We start from the raw sequence: 20,523 nt of genomic DNA, 5'->3' as shown, positions 1-20,523 counted from the left end.
TTTTGTTTTTGTCCTGTTTATTTTGTTTTAATTCTAATATATCTATTTTTATTTTAGTATTTGTTGGTTTTTTATGAGTTACTTTGAAAAATATTTGATGGGACTGATAACAAATAATCTACATATTTTAGGGATAAAAATGATAAATATATTAAAAGGATTAAAACAAAATAATAATGATAAAAAAATAATGTATTTTGTTTATTAACTATTCAATACAAACAAGAAAAAAAAGTGAGATCCACAATAAAATTTATTAATTTATCAAGGATTTTAAAAATATTTAAGCTTAAAATAAATAAATAAAATTAAAATTAAAAAATACTGTATATACTTAAAAATTAAATTAGTATTTCATGAAATATAATTTGAACATTTTTTAGTCATTAAAAATTATTTTGGTTGCCTACAAATATTATTTTGGTTAGTTTAGTTTTTGAAACTTTTTTTTTGTATTTTTCAGTTTCTATTGTGAAAAAAATGTTAAAGCTATCATTCACATGTGAATATGTTTTAGGAACTAAAATGACCAAAGTAATTTTATGGAACTAAAAAATATATATTCAACATATAGGAAATAGATAGATATTAATGTTAAATTAAAATCATCATTCACCACCATCGTTGTAAATCCTTTCATTTTGTCCCTCCACGATCTATTTTGTCCTTCCACTATCTTAACAAAAGAGCCACCACTTTCGACAAACCAATTCTGAACCTAAACTCCCTCGAGCTAGATCATAATCTAAAAATCGAAAATGTGGATTGAATTATTGAAAATTTTCATAGTTATGAGTTGCGGTTTGCCACCAGCGGTTTATTAGGTTTTGAGTTCACTTATTTAGTGCAGTGACTTTTGTGGTTGGGATGGTGGAAAGAGAGGATGAATGGTGGAATAATAAAATGGTGATGGTGAACGAGAATTTATTTTCTTATTTTAATTTGACTTAAATATTTTTTTCCGTTTCTATAATTTGAATATTTTGTTTTTAATTTTAATAAAATTATTTTAATCATTTTTAGTCTTTATAATTTTGATGTTTTACTTTCTATTCTCCATAAAATTATTTGTCATTTAAGTATTTGAAACATGTTTGTGTGAAAGATCGTTGATATAATGACAACACTAAAACATACCATAGAAAAATAAAATACCCAAAATATAGATATTAAAAATATATTTAAGTCAAAATTAAATATAAAAGTATTCTATTACTTTTTTAATTGAAAATTTATGTGCTAATTTATTATTCTCAAATAAAAATGTTTTAGACTGACCCGATTTATGAAGACTTAAGAATAAAAGAATCCAAATCGAGTAAAGACTTATCCAATCAATCGAGTTCTATTTTACACCAATTAAATATGAAGAATATAGGATTATGTGTTCTCCCAACTAGGGGTAGGAATAAGTCAAACCAAACTTTAAAAGGCATGAGTCTAGCCTACGATGAATTTTTGAGGCTTGAGTCTGACCTATAGTATATCAAAAACTTTTATTTTAGCTCGGCCTAACATTTTTAAACGTCTAGCCTAATTTGATAGTTTTTTTAAAAGTCTTATTCCCATTACATCTTTAATATTCTTTTGCTCATGTAATAAGAAAGTTAAAGAAAAAAGAAATGTTAACAGGAATAGGAAAAACTAATAAAAATAATGAGGAATATAAAATGACACATGACTCACACCTAAATTGTAAGTTTACTTGATTTTAAGAATGGAAGTTATGGAAGAATAATCTGTAATCAAAGTCTGCTAGTTTCAACAAAAAAAAATAATTGTACTTAAAAAATAATATAAGTATATATTGGTACCCAAAAGATAATATATATATATATATATATATATATATATATATATATATATATATATATATATATATATATAGGCCGGTCTATCAGGCTTATAAGATTTTTTAATAAGTCTAAGCCTGGTCTATTTAATTTAATAGGCTTTCAAAAAACTCTGAGTCTAATATTTTAATTAAATATGTCAATTCATATCAGATTTTATGTAGATCAAGTCGTAGGTCACGGTAGGTCGGCCTGGACTATTCCCACCCCTACTTCCAACAAACTAAACTATTGGATTGAAAATCGCCATACAAAATACATTGGAACATAGGATAGGAAAATTCTCCATTCAAAATTCAATTTTTTTTACCTCGATAACTAGACTATCATTTGTTTACCAACAAGAGATTAACCTAAATAACATCTAATTCTAACCTTGTAAATAAAAAAAATGATTTAAGGTGAGATTCTACTAAAATTATAAACTAAATTTCTCGATATATATTATTTTTTAATAAAATTAATGAATACTTTATGCTAATGTTATATTGATAGAAAAATAAATTCTCATTTGTCTCAAACTCTAAATTAGGTCGATTCATCAATTTAATTACAAGAATTTTAATTTTAAAAAAATATATTCATGTTTTAGAAAAATATAATTATACCGTCATAAAAAAACTAATATTACTGGCTATGAAAAATTTGACAATTTTTTTACACTCACATTGAGTTGAATAGATTTATTAATGTTAATGATTAGTGACAAGAATATATTTTTCGTTAAACACTGATACTATAATGCTAGACTACTTTTATGGCCCAGATTATATATTAAGTTTCTTTTTAGCGGAATGGATTATATATTAAGCTATTTGAATGCATTTTCCCCCTCTTTATGCTAATTTGATTCGAAGCAAAGGAATTTGCACTTTTGTTGTGGTACATCGCTCTCTTTTTTTTTTTTTTTTTCAAATCCTCACTAAGTTGTTGACCAGTCTCATGGTCTAGGTTTGAAATGTTTCATGTTGCGCATGAATGTGCCTGTACGGCTATTTTGTGCTCACAAATCATAATATTAATTAAGAAATGGAATTGGGGATTACTTTTTTATACACACCTTTTCCTTTGGTTACCATGAGTGGGTCACCTAATAATTTTTTTTATACACACCTTTTCCATTTGTTCTAATAATTTTTTTTCTTTCTGTTTGCCGTTTGCCCCCATGATTCTTTTCATGGTAGTATATCTTTTTTTTTTTTGTTTTATTAACAATCCTTTTTTATTTATTCATTTATTTATAATCTTGTTTACGCGTATTGAATTATTCGGTTGCATTACGAGTCCACACGTGAATCACGGAGTTGTTTACTTAAAATAGCTAGCTGTGAATTTCACAAACACAACTGACTTCATTTCACTCTTCTTTTGCTATAAACAATATACATATATACTAGCATTTTAATTTACACAAATGCATGATATAAATATATCTATATACAAATATTTAGTTTTATAAAATAAAATAACTTAATTTATATAGTTTGGTACAATGCCAATAATGAAATTTGAACATAATATCTCATGCAAACTACTAAAACTCTACTAGAAGTGAGCATTAAGAAAATCAAGTTTGTTGTTTTTTAAGATTTGACCACGTTATAGATACGGTTTGACTGGTGGGTTAATGTTTTAATGACTTATAAGTTTTGTCCACCGAGACAGAGTTACAGTTTCTTCATAATACATCTAATGAATGTGAACAATTATTTATTATATTATTTTTTTATGACAAAATAGAAGCTTAATTTGGTATAACCTAATGACTTAAATATATTTTTACCTTTTATAAAATAAGTAAATTTAGATTCTGGTCTTTGAATTTTTTTTATCTTTCTAAATTTTGAAATTATTTTTTATTATAGAATAAACCATTAACGAGTGTTAATGACAACGGTCGGAGACAATAAACAATGATTTCATATTTAAGAAATGGAAATCAAAGAATTAAAAAAAAATACTCATTTTATAGAGACTAAAAAAATATCTAAAATGCTTTAATTATTTAGCCACAATCGTGTAATTTCCCGAAATCACTTTAAAATAACAATGAAATGTTATACAAAAATTATTTACCCAACTGTAACTCAAGAGCGCAACACACACACACGAGAATGAGACGAGTAAATTATAATTAGATCTTATTATATATTATTAAGATCAAAATAATAATAATTATTTTTTTAAGAAAATTCATGTGACTTTTTTTAATTTATTATTCATATGCTTTTAATTTTGTTCGTCTTAATTAGTTATTTAAAATTTTAAATGGTTAAGATCATCTCCTCTCATTTTTGTACAAAAAGCAATTTTGTTAAATTTTATAAAATAGTGCCTTAATAAATACATATAAAATATTTGTAAATTTTATCAATTAAATCATTAAAAGATAGAATATTATCTTGGTAATCAAGTATATCAAATTATAGATGATTGAAACATTCATAATTTTATAATCTAATAATATATATCTACTTATATTTTAAGTATATATTGTTCTCTAAAATAAATTAAATGGTGTATTAAAATATTAAATAAATTTTAAGTGGTGTATGTTTTTATAAATTTAATTTATTCTACAAGAATTTTAAACTTAACGATAAAACGAATTGATACGATTGCATTTATAAAAATTATTCAATAGTATGTTACAGTATTTTACAAAATTTGATATTGTCTTCACCCGCACGTGAAATGTCTAAAGCATATGTATTTCTAATTCAACATAATCAGATAGTTGCGTATCAATGCCATTTCATATCAACCAAACAAATATCATTATCATTATTATGATGGAAGACTTTCCTTGGAGCTATAATACGTCTCTTTAGTTAGTTGGAATGCTGATTTTGATGATATATAATTAGCAAACCTGCACAAACTTTTCTTTCAATCGTTTTATTGAGATTGAAATTTGATGGGTTAGCCTTCGTCTTAATTAGTAAATGTTTTGAAATATTTTGTTATTAAAAGAAACCTTCATTTTCCCCCGAGTTTGCACTTCATGTTTTATTTTCAATCAAAACAAATAATGAAGATACAAGTTTAGCGAAGCATCTGTACTCGACAATGACCCGTGATTGTAAATATTATTAAAAAATAAAAATAACATCAATATATCTTAGTTGAACTTGAATAAAAACATACAAGTTTGATTCAAGCTAATTTGAAATATTTTTCCAATAAACACACACCAATGTGCTTCATAAGATCAACTTTAGGTGTTCTGTATACCCAAATTCAGTTGAAGACAATTGAACATTGCTTTTTTCTTCTTCCAATGTACAAGGATGACAATAAAATTTGAATTATAAATTTTCATGCAAATTACTTAAATTTCTTTATTATTTAGTTGACCATAGTGAGTATTTTTTTTATGCATAAAAATCAAACTCAAATATCAAAAAATTTATAATAATTTAAATACAATGTTCAACTAAATGAATTAAATCCTCTTGATAGCATAATGAATAATTGAACATCACCTTTTTTGTAAAAAATATATAAAACTTGTTTGGAATTTCTCAGTGTACAACATTCAATTGTGGTGTTAGATTATTGAATTAAACAGCAATCAATTCCATCATATGCTTAGAATATTCTTTTTGTTTAGTAAAATAGTGAGTTGCACATCTTAATTAAAATATAGGACTAACTACAACTAAATTGTTGCGCAATAAACACAGATAATGATAGATACAATAAAGAGCAAAAGGCCAAAACACAGGGATAAAAAAAACGTGAGCTAAAACTCACACAACTCATAAGTTCACCCAGCAGCCATAGGGGAAGAAATGGAGATGAACGACTCAATATATAAAACAGACACACCAAACAGTACCTTAACTAAGCCCAAGACCATGGCGACACGTTTTCCGGCTACCGTTTTAGGGTCAATTTTGGGCTTTCATTTTCCATTAATAAAGGAAAAAAATTAAATATCTTATAATGCAAGTCCGATTCCTTTTCGTTTTGGGTAAGAATATTCATTTCGATTTAGTATATCCGAATTACCTACTAGTGATTGTTTCGAGTGACTATCAATTCAGTTCTTTTAAATAAGATTTTCTATTTGAGTCTCGTGTGTGAAAAAAAATAATATAATTAGGTGACATTTTACTAAAAATAATTAGTCACTAGTTAAATTTTTTAGCGGAGATTAATCTACGATAACGTTTGAACAAATTATTTTGGTTGAAAAAAAAACTTTAATGTTCAAAGTAAAGTAAAAACTTTTAAAATTAAAATTAAAGTTGTTAATTTGTTTTATATTTTTGTCAACTTAATAGTTACTTTTAAGTTAAAAGTTATTAGATAGTACATTCATAGATCTTAAGATTTAGAATATAAAAATAGAAAAAGGAAAAACAGAGTTAAAAACTCATAAAATTAATTTAATTGCGAATTATTCTTTCTATATTTTGTCATTTAAAAACGTATTTTTTTTTATTCTTAATAGTTTTCTAGAATTATGTTTGGCTTGAGCCCTGATATGAAAAACTAAAAAAAAAAAAAGGTTAAATCAAATACTGTGTATAATATATACTGGGAATCGTTAATTAGTCTTAATAAATGTTTATATAGACATAAAAAGGACAATACAAAAAAAAAGTGAAAAACTAAAACCGCGAAGAAGAAAAGAAAAACAAGAATGGTTGACCTTGAACTTTTCCAAAGATTGGCGGTGGAAAGACTATCTAATTTGAGATTATCTATATCTTTTCAAAGGAAGCCTTCTATTCTCAAAAGCAGACAACGAATTGATTTGCACTATTTCAATTTTAGTCAAAATTTTCGTCGGTGAATACAGCTACGGAATAGAAAATGTGTTGATTTTATTTCGATTTTTTAAAAAAATTGTCAGGCATTAATTATAGTTCTCCACTAATTTAGAATATATATATATATATATATATATATATATATATATATATATATATATATAATGATATGTCATATGAAAATGTATTTTATGCGAAAATAAAAAATGATTCATCTCAGCGATTAGATTAAAATTAAAACTCATTTAATCATAAATTTTATAAAATAAAAAATAAAATATTTTAAATACTTAATTTATGACAATATCATCACCACAATTGACAATCCTAATGTTGCAAGCGTTGATAATAGTCAAGGTGGCAATTACAATATTGGTAATGTGGTGGTGACCATAATGACGACAACAGGTCATACTGGTAATGATGGTTGATCATTATTACAATGGTTGCCTGATGGTTGGTTATGACAATTGTAAAAATTGTAAAGAGAATGATCATGATAAGTTTAAGATGTCATAGATTAAATCTTTAAAATATTTGATTTTTTAGTTGATAAATAGATTTCATTATTAAATAAAATTCTAATTTAAATTTAAAATATTTTAATGTTGACCTTCATTTTAATCTAACGATTAAGATTAATTATTATTGTTTCCACATAAAATTATCATTCACATCTAATACGTACTTTTATTTATATATATATATATATATAATTCAAATTTTGAATACACCCTTGACAAATATACATATGATATATTTTCTTATGTTTTTAATATCAACTAAATTATTTAACTAAACTTAACATAATATCATAAACCCAATTATATATATATATATATATATATATATATATATATATATATATATATATATTATCTAAAAATCAAAATATTGTATTCTTCCTCTCTAAAGATTCTGCTACATTATTAATTTTTCTTCTTTAAAATCTCGTTGTATCTCTTCAAATTCATGTATAATTTACAGTTTTTATGATATAAATAGTTATCATTACAGTTTTATATGATGTGGATACATTTTTACATTTTGTATGATAACTAATTATAATAAAAAAATGTTAAAATATGTACTTATATTAAATAGTTAGAGAAAAAATTTTGTCACTCATAAATCATGATAATTATATCTTACTCAGACATGATTAACTTATGTGAAATATAATTTTTGTCTATATAATAAAAAAAAATTGTACAAAGAACAAACCAAAATACTAGTTAAAATTATATTGACTTGTGATTTTTTCTTATTTGGTGTGACCAGGCTTTTAATTTTAATTTATTTATAAGATTGCATTTGAAAGAATTTTTTTTAGAGGAATTTGAAAGAACTTATAAATAACTTATTTGGAATTAATTCGTATTTGTGAGAGTAGTTGAAAAATGTTATGAATTATGACAGGCCATAAGATATTTTTAGCTTATTATCATAAGCTCTTTAAGATAGTTTATGCTGAACTTATGAAAAGATCCACCTTCGAATCCTACAAAGACAAAATATAAAGCATCGTATTTTATTTTTATTTTTGTTGTTTCTTTCCTATTACTTTCTTCACCCAAATGAATATATATATTAACCTTTATACAAAATGAATCATAATTATTCATTGATAGTAGCCTTTTTAATTTGTATATATTTTCTTCTTCTTCACTAAAAATATAATATACAAGTTGCTTCCTGCACCTACAAGTTGCTTTTTGCAATATTTCTTGAATATTTTCTATCTTTTGGATTGACCATCGAAAGTTAAAATCTATATTTAATTTGAAATGTAATTTTATATTCTGAATTACAAAAGGAATGCAAGATGCAACATGGAGTTGCATGAAATAACAGCCGGTGTTCAATATGCCCTAATTTGATGGAGCCCAGACTCGAGGAAGACTATCTATAATGGGCTTAGGGGTAATATTTTTCAAGAACCAGCCCTTGGATTTAGCCTTCAGTGGCATAGGCTCATTTTGTTTCTGGGCCTAAACCTAAAAAGGGCTCACTTTTTCGGTGTGCTAATGAGAGGTTTCAGGGCTAGCTTAATCCGGCTTAGAGACCAAATACAAAAGGCAAAAAAATAAAAATAAAAATTTAGCTATAAAAACTACATAAAATGAGCTAAAAAGCCTATAATTCAAAGCAAAATTATCTGAAAGTCTTCAAGAGTTATTATAAATAGTATTTTAGCATAATGTTTCTTTACATATATATATATATAATTAAAATTTGTAATATATAAATATTTTTAATATATAAATTACATTATGGATTTATAATAATCAATTTAGACGATCAAATATATGTAAAAACAATAAACCATCCTTATAAATTGAGTTAAAAATAACAAACCCACTTCTTAATTTCTCTCTTATTTTTCTTTGCATATTCTCATAACCGAAGATGTAAAAATTATTGAAGCAAGTTTTGTCTCTCCATAAAGAATATTTTTCATACACAATTAGCAAATCAAACATCTGTATGCTTAATTCTTTTTTATTTTAAAAATAATAAACATATTTTTATGATATTAAATCTTCTATAGTACAATAACTTTATTCCATATCTATTTTCTTAACATACATAAAACTCATTTTGTTTTTTTCTCGGCAAATAATAATTAGTAATATTAATGAAGGTACAAGAAGTATCCAAAACTATTACATTATATATATATATATATATATATATATATCAATAAGATTTAAAACAATTCGTAGATGATTGACTTTTTTAAGTATATGATAACATACGTTTAATTCCAAGAATAAACTTTACCAACACACTTGATCAAATTTTTTTCCCAACAAAATCAGAACAAGGTAACAAGGTTTTTGTGAATATTGTTTTGGGGACCAAAATCCCTTAACCAACCTATTAGCCCAAAAGATAATGGCATAATGGCTCAAACGAATAATGAATAAATAGACTAAAGATGATACACAAGTGAAACATCAAATAGACAAATACTAATAAAAATAATACTAACAACTAATAGTATTTGGTAGATAAAAAAAAGACGCCAAATATATATGAAAGGATTTACGTACGTTCTTAGTTACTCTAGTTTTATAATAGTTCATCTTAATTAATTATGACTACTCTTACACATACTAACTCTAGATTTATAATAGCAGCACGTTTCACGTTTTCTCTTTAAATAAAAAAGGAGATCACCATATCTTTTCCTTTACCTAGACTAAAATGCACACCAAATATCCACACCATGACTTGAAGACGATTGGAAACATTAATATTCCTTGGACTTATGCGAGACAAATATAAATATTATTTGTTACGGTTAGTCCAACACGAAAATATATCCAAGTTATTTAAAAAATAATTTACTCGCTATACTAATGTTTTAAAAAACAAAAGTAATAATTTTTTGACTTTTATGATGAAAGATTATAAAATTGTTAAATAATTTTAATTCTAAAGAAACTTTCATGATAAAAAAAATAGGTCAAATATCTTATGACTTTTTCTTATTTTCTTATATTCTATATATCTTTAAAAAGTTTAAACAATGGAATTAAATGAAACTAAAATAATTTTATTAATTAAAAAAAATATCGTCATAAAGAACCGCTTGACGTCTAAATAATATTAGTTGGTCTGGCATGTCTACCATTGTTGGCTTTCACCATCCCCTTTAACAAAATTGTGGTTGAAACTTGAAAGAGAAGGTAAAGCATTAATTCAGGTAAAAGTAACAATCAACGTAAGGCAGAGTCAGCCCTCTGCGTAAGCTTATTGCAGTTGGTTTCGAAGAATCCTTTCCTTGATTACTAATTAATAAGTCTATTTTTCTCCCATATATTATGGCATCAGTCAATTTTAGCAAATGATTCAAACCCTTATCAAGTTATTATTCTATTATTATAGGTCATGATGTAAATGTAATGTCATTTTTTATTTCTTTTTGTTGCAAAATAAAATGATGGGCCGTGTCACACTCGGATGTTTCTCAATTAGTACAAATTTTACTTACTTAAAATAGTTAATATTTTGAATTTCACGGTTTTTTTTTCTTTTACAGAAATGAGTTAATTTTACAGGAATCAATCAATTTTGAAAATATTGTAGCTATGAATGAGTTGTATTTTAAAATACGTATTTATATAAAGAAAGTCGTGTTTTAAAACAACACTTCAAGTATTTTATATCTTTTTTATAGAAGTTATATTATCATAAACGAGTTTTGTATTATTTTATTTTTATTTTTAAAAAAATAACGAAGTCCTAGATATAAGGACAGTTTTAGTCTTTTTTAAATATTAAGTTTTAAAAAACTATACTTGAAGTTGTGTTGTATTTTATTTTATTTTATAAAAAAATCTAACTTTCTCGTGTTCTAAAATACGACTTACCGCATCCGTAATATTTTTAAAAGTTATTCCTGTAATTTTCTAAAAAAATTTACCCATTTATGTGAAAAGGAAAAACGAATCTCACGGAATATTTTTGGTCACACTAGGATGTGACTCATTGGATCAATTAGTATTCGTTTTACACTTAAAATCTACGCAGTCATCAGGAGAAAAGAATAATGGCAATTGGCAAAACCAAGAGTCAGTTAAATATCTTTTATTTTTTTTATTAATATTTTAATATTTGTAGTGATAAATTACCTCTTTCATTTCTTTTTATATATAATTATATTCAAGGTTATAGCATAAAAAAAGTTATTAACAATTTATTTATCATTTTTTAACATGTAATTTATTTTTTATATTGATATTTCATATTTTTAATTTTTTTCTTTTTATAAGAATATATATATATATATTGATGAGTTACAAATCTTTTGACGAGTTTATAAGAATATAATCGAGTAAATAGTAACGAATACTATCTTAAAATTTAAAATGACAAAAAATAGAAACAATCAAACAAATTAAGCTTTCCTTAAACGTGATGAATAACAAGAATATAACAATATGTACCCCTTACAGGATCTTCTACGGTTAACAAAAAGTGATAATAATCACGTGAACGAAAAGATTACATTCTAAATTCGACATTCATGCACGTTGTTTCATATTTCAGAATCACTTAACAGTGAAATCCATCATAATACATTTTGAAAATCGCTTTTGCTCACCTACTAATAAAACTTTGTTATTATTATTGCTCTCAATTAATGTATTGTAGATAACTCATATTTACATGGGTTAAAGCATTTCTGGATTCCATTAATAATATTAATTAGATTTTATTGTTTTAAAGTAAAGAAGATATGCACTAATTTACTTAAAAGATAAAGTGTAATTAACTAATTATAATTGTTCATTAAATTAATTGTTGAGATTGTTATTATATATATATATTGAAATTATTAAAATTCAACTGTTGCATTTTTAGTTGTTAGGAATAACACTTTAAATTATTTTTTAAATAAAATAAAGGAGGATAATGATTAACTTAGTAATTTAGATGTGTGAATAATTGTTATGAAATTAATACTTGACTTTTGATAGAAGAGATGTGACATTTTAAAAGTTTGAAAAATATGAAATACAATTAATTTCTTTCGTATATGGAAGAAGACACGTTACTGCTATATAATTAGAGAAAAATATATGATGAGAATTTTCAATATCATTGTTGCAAAAAGGATAAGATGTCCCTGAGAAATCAATAATTTCTCTCTTCTGTTAAGTTAATATTGTTTTGCAACCTATCTAATAATAATTTCTAACAGAATGCCAATACCTTTAATGAAACATTCCATTTTGAAAATAAGATATATCTCTACAAGTGCATCTATATTTTTCTCTTATCCAATTGTTTTCATGCATAAAGCTCCTAAAAAGTGAGAGAAGAAAAATCTTAGATGGCAAGTTTAAGAGCTTTCTTTTGGGCTGTTTTTTTATCTATTAAAACTCTCATTTATTTTTGAATAAAAAAATCTCATTTATTTATATTACCTAAAACATTGAAACAAAAAATACAAATAAATAAATCAATAAAAATTGAAAAATAAAACAGTTAACATATTTTTTCTAGTATTCTAAAATTTATTTATTTAAGGATAAATAAATTAAAATTCATACAAAAAAAGTTTAAAATCTCCTAAAACTATAGATAATATAAAAATTATAATATATATATATATATATATATATATATATATATATATATATATATATATATATATATATATATATATATATATATATCCGAGAAGCATATTGAAGGGCCACACTTGATAGTTCGTGTACATAATGATGGAACAACACAACAATAAGAATATTTCTATTCGATGGGAAATTTATCCACTTTTATATGCGTATATCAATCAAGGAATATATCCTTCTTTCGAAATGATAAAGACTGGAACATACATACATGTCATTTTTGTGCCACACGTACACCCCCATAAAATTTGTCAAAATTTAAAAATTGAAGGTATGCATGGATGCTCATCATCATCCTCTACGTAAGTCAGAATCCTCAACTCCCATAATACAATTCAGTTAAACCCTATTTTATTTTCTCCCTCTGTTCATATATACCAGTACAACATTTCACGAATATTGTTTTATATTAGTCCACAAAAAGTATTAGTCCACAACACGGTTTTGTTTGTTTGGATAGCAAAAATTTTATTAACATTACCCAAAAAAGCACAAGACGTGCTATCTCAGGATTCAACATTTATTGATGGAATGATTCTGTTATTGAATTTGGCCAAAGCCATATATATATATATATATATATATATAAAGATATTCCAATGATCCTTGTACACTAAGAATATTTTCATAAATAGCAGAGCTAATCTAGGAAATAAATAAACTATAAAAAAGTATATTAAGGAGACAACTTATCTTGAGATACCATAGTCTAGAAAATATTTACAGAGTAATTACAAAGATATTTCACCAAATAGCATTACAAATATTCTAAAAAATTTATTAATTAGCAATATTGTCTGTAGCATGCAGTCTGAAGAAAATATTGAAAAGTATTAACGCATTGCATTTAATTGTTAACTATCATACTGAAATTAAACGTAAGAAAGAAACACAGACAAAATCCAAGGAATTGAGATTTTGATCAATATGTCTCATCACTCCAAAACATTGCATGCACTTTTCGATTAAGTTATTTTTATTGCCACCTCCTTTTTTTTTATAGAACTTAATTTTATAATAAAGTTGTTTCAAATATATTTTAAATACTATATATTAATGAAACATGACACCCACAAAGTTATAGAACTCAAGATTATATTGGAGCACACTCTCTAGATATTATTCTGGTAAAATGTAGATTCGAAAAGCCGCCGGTATTAAAAAAAAAACTAGGCTATTATACAACAAATATAAACTAGCTTTCTGTTAAGGCCGTGTTTGGCTAGCTGTTTTTTGCATTGCCCTAGAATGTGACATCACGTTATGTACGTAGGTATATGATGAGGTTTCTAAAGCCATAGAGCACCAGCATCTCTGAGCATCTTCTTGAGTGAGCCATTGAGGTGAAGGGTCATGACCGTGTTGGCTGAACCCACAAACTTGCCACCAACGAACACTGCTGGCACAGAAGGGTTGCACCCGAGTCTCAACAGAGCCCATTCCATTTCCTTCCCTCTTGTGTCCTCATCAAGCTCATAGATTGCGGGCCCCACACCTTGCTCATAGAACAGCCTCTTAATTGCATGGCTCATCCCACATGAGCTCTTGCTGAAGATCACCACTGCCTTTTGTGATGCCAATTTTGTTATGCGTTCCATAATTGGAATATGTATATATATATATCTACTTGCTTAAATATACGTATAATATGGCTTGGTGGGTTGTTTAGCTTCTAAAGTAGTTAGTGTGTAATTGTATGAAATAAGAGAGAAAATAGATGAAGAAAAAATGAGTGGAGTTTACTAGTAGAGGAAGTTAGGGGGTGGTTTATTATTTTGTGGTGTTACGTACCGAATGCTGAAGCGTTTGCGTTGATTTTATACATGTGAGGAATGAGGGCATATATATTGATGAAAGCTAAGGGTCACGACTGGGAGTGCTAGCTAGGGATGAAAAGGGTTGAAGGTTCTTGTATGAGTTGATGCCCAAAATATCCTTGATTTGAGAGGGACTTGTGTGGTGTGTTAGTTGCTAATATAGCTAGCTACTTGTGTGACAAAGAATCTACTATGGCCATGAAAATAAGCCAAACACTACTAATGGAAAATGGGACCACGAAAATTAGAGAGGGAGAATAGGGGGGGAGCGTGAGGTGGTTCATGTGGATGAAAATAACATTGATTACGTGGGTTTGATGGTGCATGAAGAATGTCAACTTTAGGAGAAATTCTAAAATACTCCGACACTAAATATTTTGGATATATATAGCAACACTTCTAGAAGTAAGTGGCAAGGATTTTAATTTTAAAAATAATAATAATTAATAGTTTTATGAATAAAAAAAATTAAACGTGTGGAAAACTGTTTTAAAAATAAATTTACTTAACTAGAACTAATCTTGATAAACACGGAGAGATTTTAAACAGCAAAATAATAATATTTCTTTTGTAGTTCTATTACTCTATGATGGTTCTGATTGATTATAATATTCTTTTTAATTTAATAACATAAAAATTACGTTACGTCATTTTGTTATACTTTAAAAATTAGTTATAATAATTTTGGAATACGTTAAGAATATCTTTATTAATGTTGGATAGGGGAATACATACCACGTCGCATGAGCATGGAGGTTGACACGTGAGAGATACGGATATAGTTGCTTTCCTTGAGGTGAATATATATGCGAGATTTGGATATATGTGGAGTGATTAGATCTTATATACCAAACAAAATGAGAAACTCCATCAACTTATGGAAAAGAATTAAGACAACTTACATTCTTTTTGGAAGTATGCTCGGTATTTGAATTTTTGAGTTTGGTTTTAATTTAAAAAGTTACTCCTTTGCGTTTTATTTATACTACCTAAATTAAAAGTAGGGTTTAATCATTTTTATAAGACTTAATTCATGATATTAAATACTCTTAATTAAAAGAGGGATTATAATCAACGTTATTCTATCTCATGATCAATTTAATCAAACTCAAGGGTTACCTTTCTAGTTTAACAATTGGTTGCATTAGGTCCAATGAATTCGTTTATTCTTAAGAATCATGATTTTTCTCTACAACAAATCAAGTTAAGAGATATTAACTTTATCACAAACAATCTATATCTTCCTCACACTTTTCAAGGGATTAAGCGTTTCACACTACTCACCAAATGGTAGATTTTGTTTACACTCAAACATCATCACATGCTACCTATACCATATATATGCTTGACATGATTCTAAAATTAATATTGCACAGCAAATACGCGCAACTGGTCTTTTCCAATAAGTTGTAATGAGGATAGGGTCATAGGTAAAATTAAAAAGATATTAAGAACTAGGTTAATCAATTAAATTTAAGGGATAAGTACATATGCAATTAAGATCAAGTAGACAAGCACTCGTCAGAGCTATTTTATGCCAATCATTATTTGTTCCTCCCTTTGATTTTCTCTCTGGCACCAAACGCCCCTTCTCCATTAGCTACTGCAATTTCGTTAACGTGAGATACATGGGTATTAGGTTTCTGTAATGTTGGGGAGGCTAACACTTCCTACACCTTCATAAATTGCTATTGACATCCCATTACATTTGGGTACTAGTAGTAATTTATGGAGGTGTAGGAAGTGATAGTCTGTTGGGGATAGTCAATTGGACTGGTCCTTGTGACCCAAGCCCATGCATGCATGGTCTATTTTTTTGTTAGGCTTGCCATTTTTCTTACCACAGTGACATGGAAGTTCTAAGGTTTCTTGGCTGTTGCTTCTTGCACTTCTACCATTGCTTCCTGTTCTTATTGCATTATGAAAAGTTCATTCCCAAATGCAAATCCAATGAGAAATACAAGAAACAATAGTGGGAGTTAGAGGGAGTGTAGAAAGTTTTACCCAGGTTTCTTTTATGCAGTAGAGAAGAGCCCTTTGCCATGGTCCAATAGCTAGCAGGCCCACCTTTGCATGTCAACTCTTGGTTTAGGCTAACTAGCTAATAGAGTCTCAAACAGTAGATACAGTATGGTATTGCCCAAAACTAAAGCTACTGATGTTTCCTGTAAGATTGACGCTACCACAGATGATGTAGTGTGACAATATTCAATTAGGTGAGCAAAGGTTTAAGTTAGATTATGAATGCTCCTTTCGATCTTGCATAAATATGTAAATGTCATTATTTTCCTAATAATTTAGTAAATATTAGTCTATTTATCATAATCATGTATAAGATTTAGTTTTCTAATCATACAATATTGGAATGCTATTGCATCATTTGCTAACTATTGAGTATCCAACTGTCGATCCTATATGACACCGGATGTTTTTGTAACTTTTTCTACAGAAGTAACAACATGCAAAAGATAATAAAGGAGCATTATCTAGGCCGAATTTCATTTTAAAAAAATGTGTTCTTTTCTCCCTATATTAAATGATTGACGAATTTCATTCATCATCAGGGTATCCAAACTCGTGACACTTGCATAGGCTATATTATGACCAGTCAGCTGGAATATAAAATTAATTCTTGTCTATCTTGACTTTTGAGATGAATGCACTTTAATTTAAAATAATTTAGATCTATAGGAGAAAAATTGCAGAAAACTGATATGGTTATTCATTTGTAAAATATGGTTATGACTTGAATTAACATGGCCAATTTTATCACTAATTAGTGGTTTTCACTTTCACCTGTCTCTCACCGAGAATAATACTGGATTACATATTCTTTCATATCGTTTTATTATATAATAATATAATTCCAGGAAACAGATAGTGTTGGAGGGGTTCCAACTCCATTATGGCCATATCCAGAGTACAATGTACCACTTTTCCTTAATTGAAGACTTAAGAGGCTCTTTAACTCCATGATATGCTCTATTAGTTCTTCTCTGTTTTGTCTTTTTTCTAACTTCGGCATATAACTATTTGATGTGATATTGGAACCATGTTACTGACATGTCGCATTCACTTGTACCAATAGATTTATTCCTTTCTGTGTAATTGTGCATATTGTTCCTCATCGACTATGTGAAAGAACAAGACACCGTTTGTAGCCTTAATGCCATATCATATGGACTAGGATTTTTGTCTTACAATGTGCCACTTAACAAAGAGTGCCACAGTTGAGGATCAAGCCCCAACTAAAGAGAATTTCTGTTGATTTCTTTCTTTCATATGAAAAAGTTAAAAAGGGCTCGGAGGAAGGATTTTCTTTATGTTCACACCATGTTCATCAATTATTGCTGTAGAAAACATATATCCTCTCCCTTTCTTTTTTCTTTTTGGTCTATCTTTGCCTTATTTTGATGAATTTATAAGTTTTGTGAAAATGCTGATAATTAATAACCACAATTTACTAACATGATGCTTAATTAAACAAGATGTTAAAATTCATATGATCTGCAATTCCATTCAATTAGCTAAAACACAAGGCTACATTTATTCAATACAAAAAAGGGCTAATTAAATGACACCTTTATCAGTAAAGTTAAGTGGCCTTGTTATTATTACAAATTAGTAGCATACATAAACTCAGAGTACTAATATACATGCATCCTATAATAATGGATCCGGCCGGCCACTATATATAATAATATCTCACCATAATTATACATATGTAACCAAAACAGATTTATTAATTAATTAGTGCCTGATAGTAGTGAATTAATTGATTGATTAAACCCAAAGAGCTCCTGCTCTCCTAAGCATAGGGATCAAGGAGCGGTTAAGGTGAAGGCTCATGACTTCATTGGCTCCACCAACAAGCTCACCACCAATGAACACAGCAGGCACAGAGGGGCTGCACCCTAGCCTTGAAAGAGCTTGCTCAATGTCCTTCCCTCTTGGTATCTCATCAAGTTCATGAACATTTGGATGCACTCCAAAGTCACTGAAGAGGGTTTTGATGGTGTGGCACATGCAGCATGAACTTCTGCTGAATATCACCACTGGCCTCTCTGATGCCATCTGTGTCACCCTATCCATTATATATATATATATGCTGCTATATATATAGTCTCAAGTTAGGATATTGGAAACAATGCCAAAAGTTTTGAATACAGAAAGTGCTGAGGGAATGTGAAGGAGAAGGTACTTGAGGTTTTGCTATGTGGTGTGCATTATGTAGGAGCCAAATGGGGTTTGCTTATATAGGGGTTTGAAGACTTGGTACGGTTGCTTTGATGGATGGACATGCATTGCTATGCAAACTCAGTGAAAAGAAGGGAAAGATAGATAGAGTGGCTGAGGAGAAAGGAGGAGAAAAGTGGAGAATGTTCCATTAGATATTTGGGTCGGTTTCTAATTTTCTTTGATCATTTGATTGAAAGTGATTGATCCATGTTTGCTTTTTATTCTATGCATGCATACGGAAACAAAGACGTATCTTTAGTACGGTTTCCCAAAAAGTTTTTTAAAAAAATGTCCATATATTATCCCCTTATAATTGTTTCTTTTGCTTCATCTAGTCTTATAAAGTATATGATTCTTGGTGCGAAAAATTTGATAAACAACCTTCTTGATTATTTTTAACCCCAGTTGCATATGTGCAACCTACAATTGGAGAATAAGGAATGGTGTTATATGTAAGAGAAATTATTTTTGGATAATAAGGTTGCATAATTGATGATTTGAGTTTAATTAAAATGTGTTGGAATAATAATGTAAAAGTTCTTTATCATACTATTGTCTAAAGAAAAATAATAATAAATTATTATGTATGATAAATTTATTGATTTTATATTAATAATTTAATTTTTTTTTACTTTCAATTATTTCTAATTAATTGATTATATAAATATATCTATACTTATTGTGGATAAAAATTAATTAATTAATTAATTAATTTTACAATTAAAAGACAACAAGAAGAGAAAAGTCAAAAGTTTGAGATAAAATATAAAATGATAGACAGATAAAAAAATATTATACTAATAGTATAACGTCTTAGTTATAAAACAGCTACTGCTAGAGCAGTAGACTAAAAATATAATTTTCATGTAAATTAGCCAATTTAAATGATCACAAATATAAATAATTATTATAAAAATTAATAATATTATTATCATATATGACTATTTATGATACTTATAAGAAACATGGCAATACGATTTAATAATAATATAAGATACTTTTATACTACATCAATATATTTTAGTTAAATCTATATAAAAAATATATTTTAGTTAAATTCTTAATACATTTTAATTAAATTCATAGCTAGATTAAATATATAAGAGGGTCTATGTTTAATTGTCCTATCTGTGCCATTATAATTTTTTTTAATCTGCTATATGTTGGAGGTTTCTTCCTTATCTATCTTGGAGGCATCTGCTGCCTTGAAAGAAAAGTTGAAGTTATCCTATTGGGACCTCTTTCTCGCTATTAAGATTCGCATCCAATTCTAGAAAGGGAAATATGAGTATTAGAAATTCTACCAAAATAAAAATAATAATTTAAATTTCAATCTTTTTTATTTCTCTCAGCCTACCAAACATACAGTAAGAGTTTGCAATTTGAGTCCATGGGGTGAGGAAAGGAACCAATTATTAGATTATTAGTAGAAATTAGCTTTTAAACTTATCTTATTAGGGCGAAAAGATTCTGGGTTGGCTGTGTTCTAGTGATGTTGCTTTCCTTTCTTTCCGACCCGTGTTTTTGGTTGTGGCTAGACGAATCTTGATGGTGCCAACAATTAATTTTCACGTCCAAAACTATGAGAATTTCATATATACCCTGGTGTGCGTGTTTGTACTTGTAGCTTTCACACGGCATCACGTACGTCTTGCTACTACAACTACACCGCACTAACACCATG

At 27.3% G+C, this 20,523-nt stretch overlaps 2 protein-coding genes across 2 annotated transcripts; both read right to left on the bottom strand.

Moving 5' to 3' along the window:
• Nucleotides 1–13,861: 13,861 nt before the first annotated feature.
• LOC100811183 (monothiol glutaredoxin-S10) lies at nucleotides 13,862–14,925 on the bottom strand. Its single transcript, XM_003546045.5, has one exon. It carries the CDS (start codon nucleotides 14,379–14,381, stop codon nucleotides 14,073–14,075), a length of 309 nt encoding a protein of 102 aa, XP_003546093.1. The 5' UTR covers nucleotides 14,382–14,925; the 3' UTR covers nucleotides 13,862–14,072.
• A 3,150-nt stretch (nucleotides 14,926–18,075) lies between these two features.
• Nucleotides 18,076–18,990, bottom strand: LOC100810642 (monothiol glutaredoxin-S2). Its single transcript, XM_003546044.4, has one exon. It carries the CDS (start codon nucleotides 18,690–18,692, stop codon nucleotides 18,384–18,386), a length of 309 nt encoding a protein of 102 aa, XP_003546092.1. The 5' UTR covers nucleotides 18,693–18,990; the 3' UTR covers nucleotides 18,076–18,383.
• Nucleotides 18,991–20,523: the final 1,533 nt, after the last annotated feature.

This window comes from Glycine max, chromosome 15 (assembly GCF_000004515.6).
Source record: "Glycine max cultivar Williams 82 chromosome 15, Glycine_max_v4.0, whole genome shotgun sequence".
Taxonomy (NCBI): domain Eukaryota; kingdom Viridiplantae; phylum Streptophyta; class Magnoliopsida; order Fabales; family Fabaceae; genus Glycine; species Glycine max.
Note: the sequence above shows the minus strand (reverse complement) of the source record. Positions and strands in the feature narration are given on the sequence as shown.

Coding starts and splice junctions, on each gene's coding strand:
- LOC100811183 (XM_003546045.5), bottom strand. CDS start 14,381: ATGGAACGCATAACAAAATTGGCATCACAAAAGGCAGTGGTGATCTTC.
- LOC100810642 (XM_003546044.4), bottom strand. CDS start 18,692: ATGGATAGGGTGACACAGATGGCATCAGAGAGGCCAGTGGTGATATTC.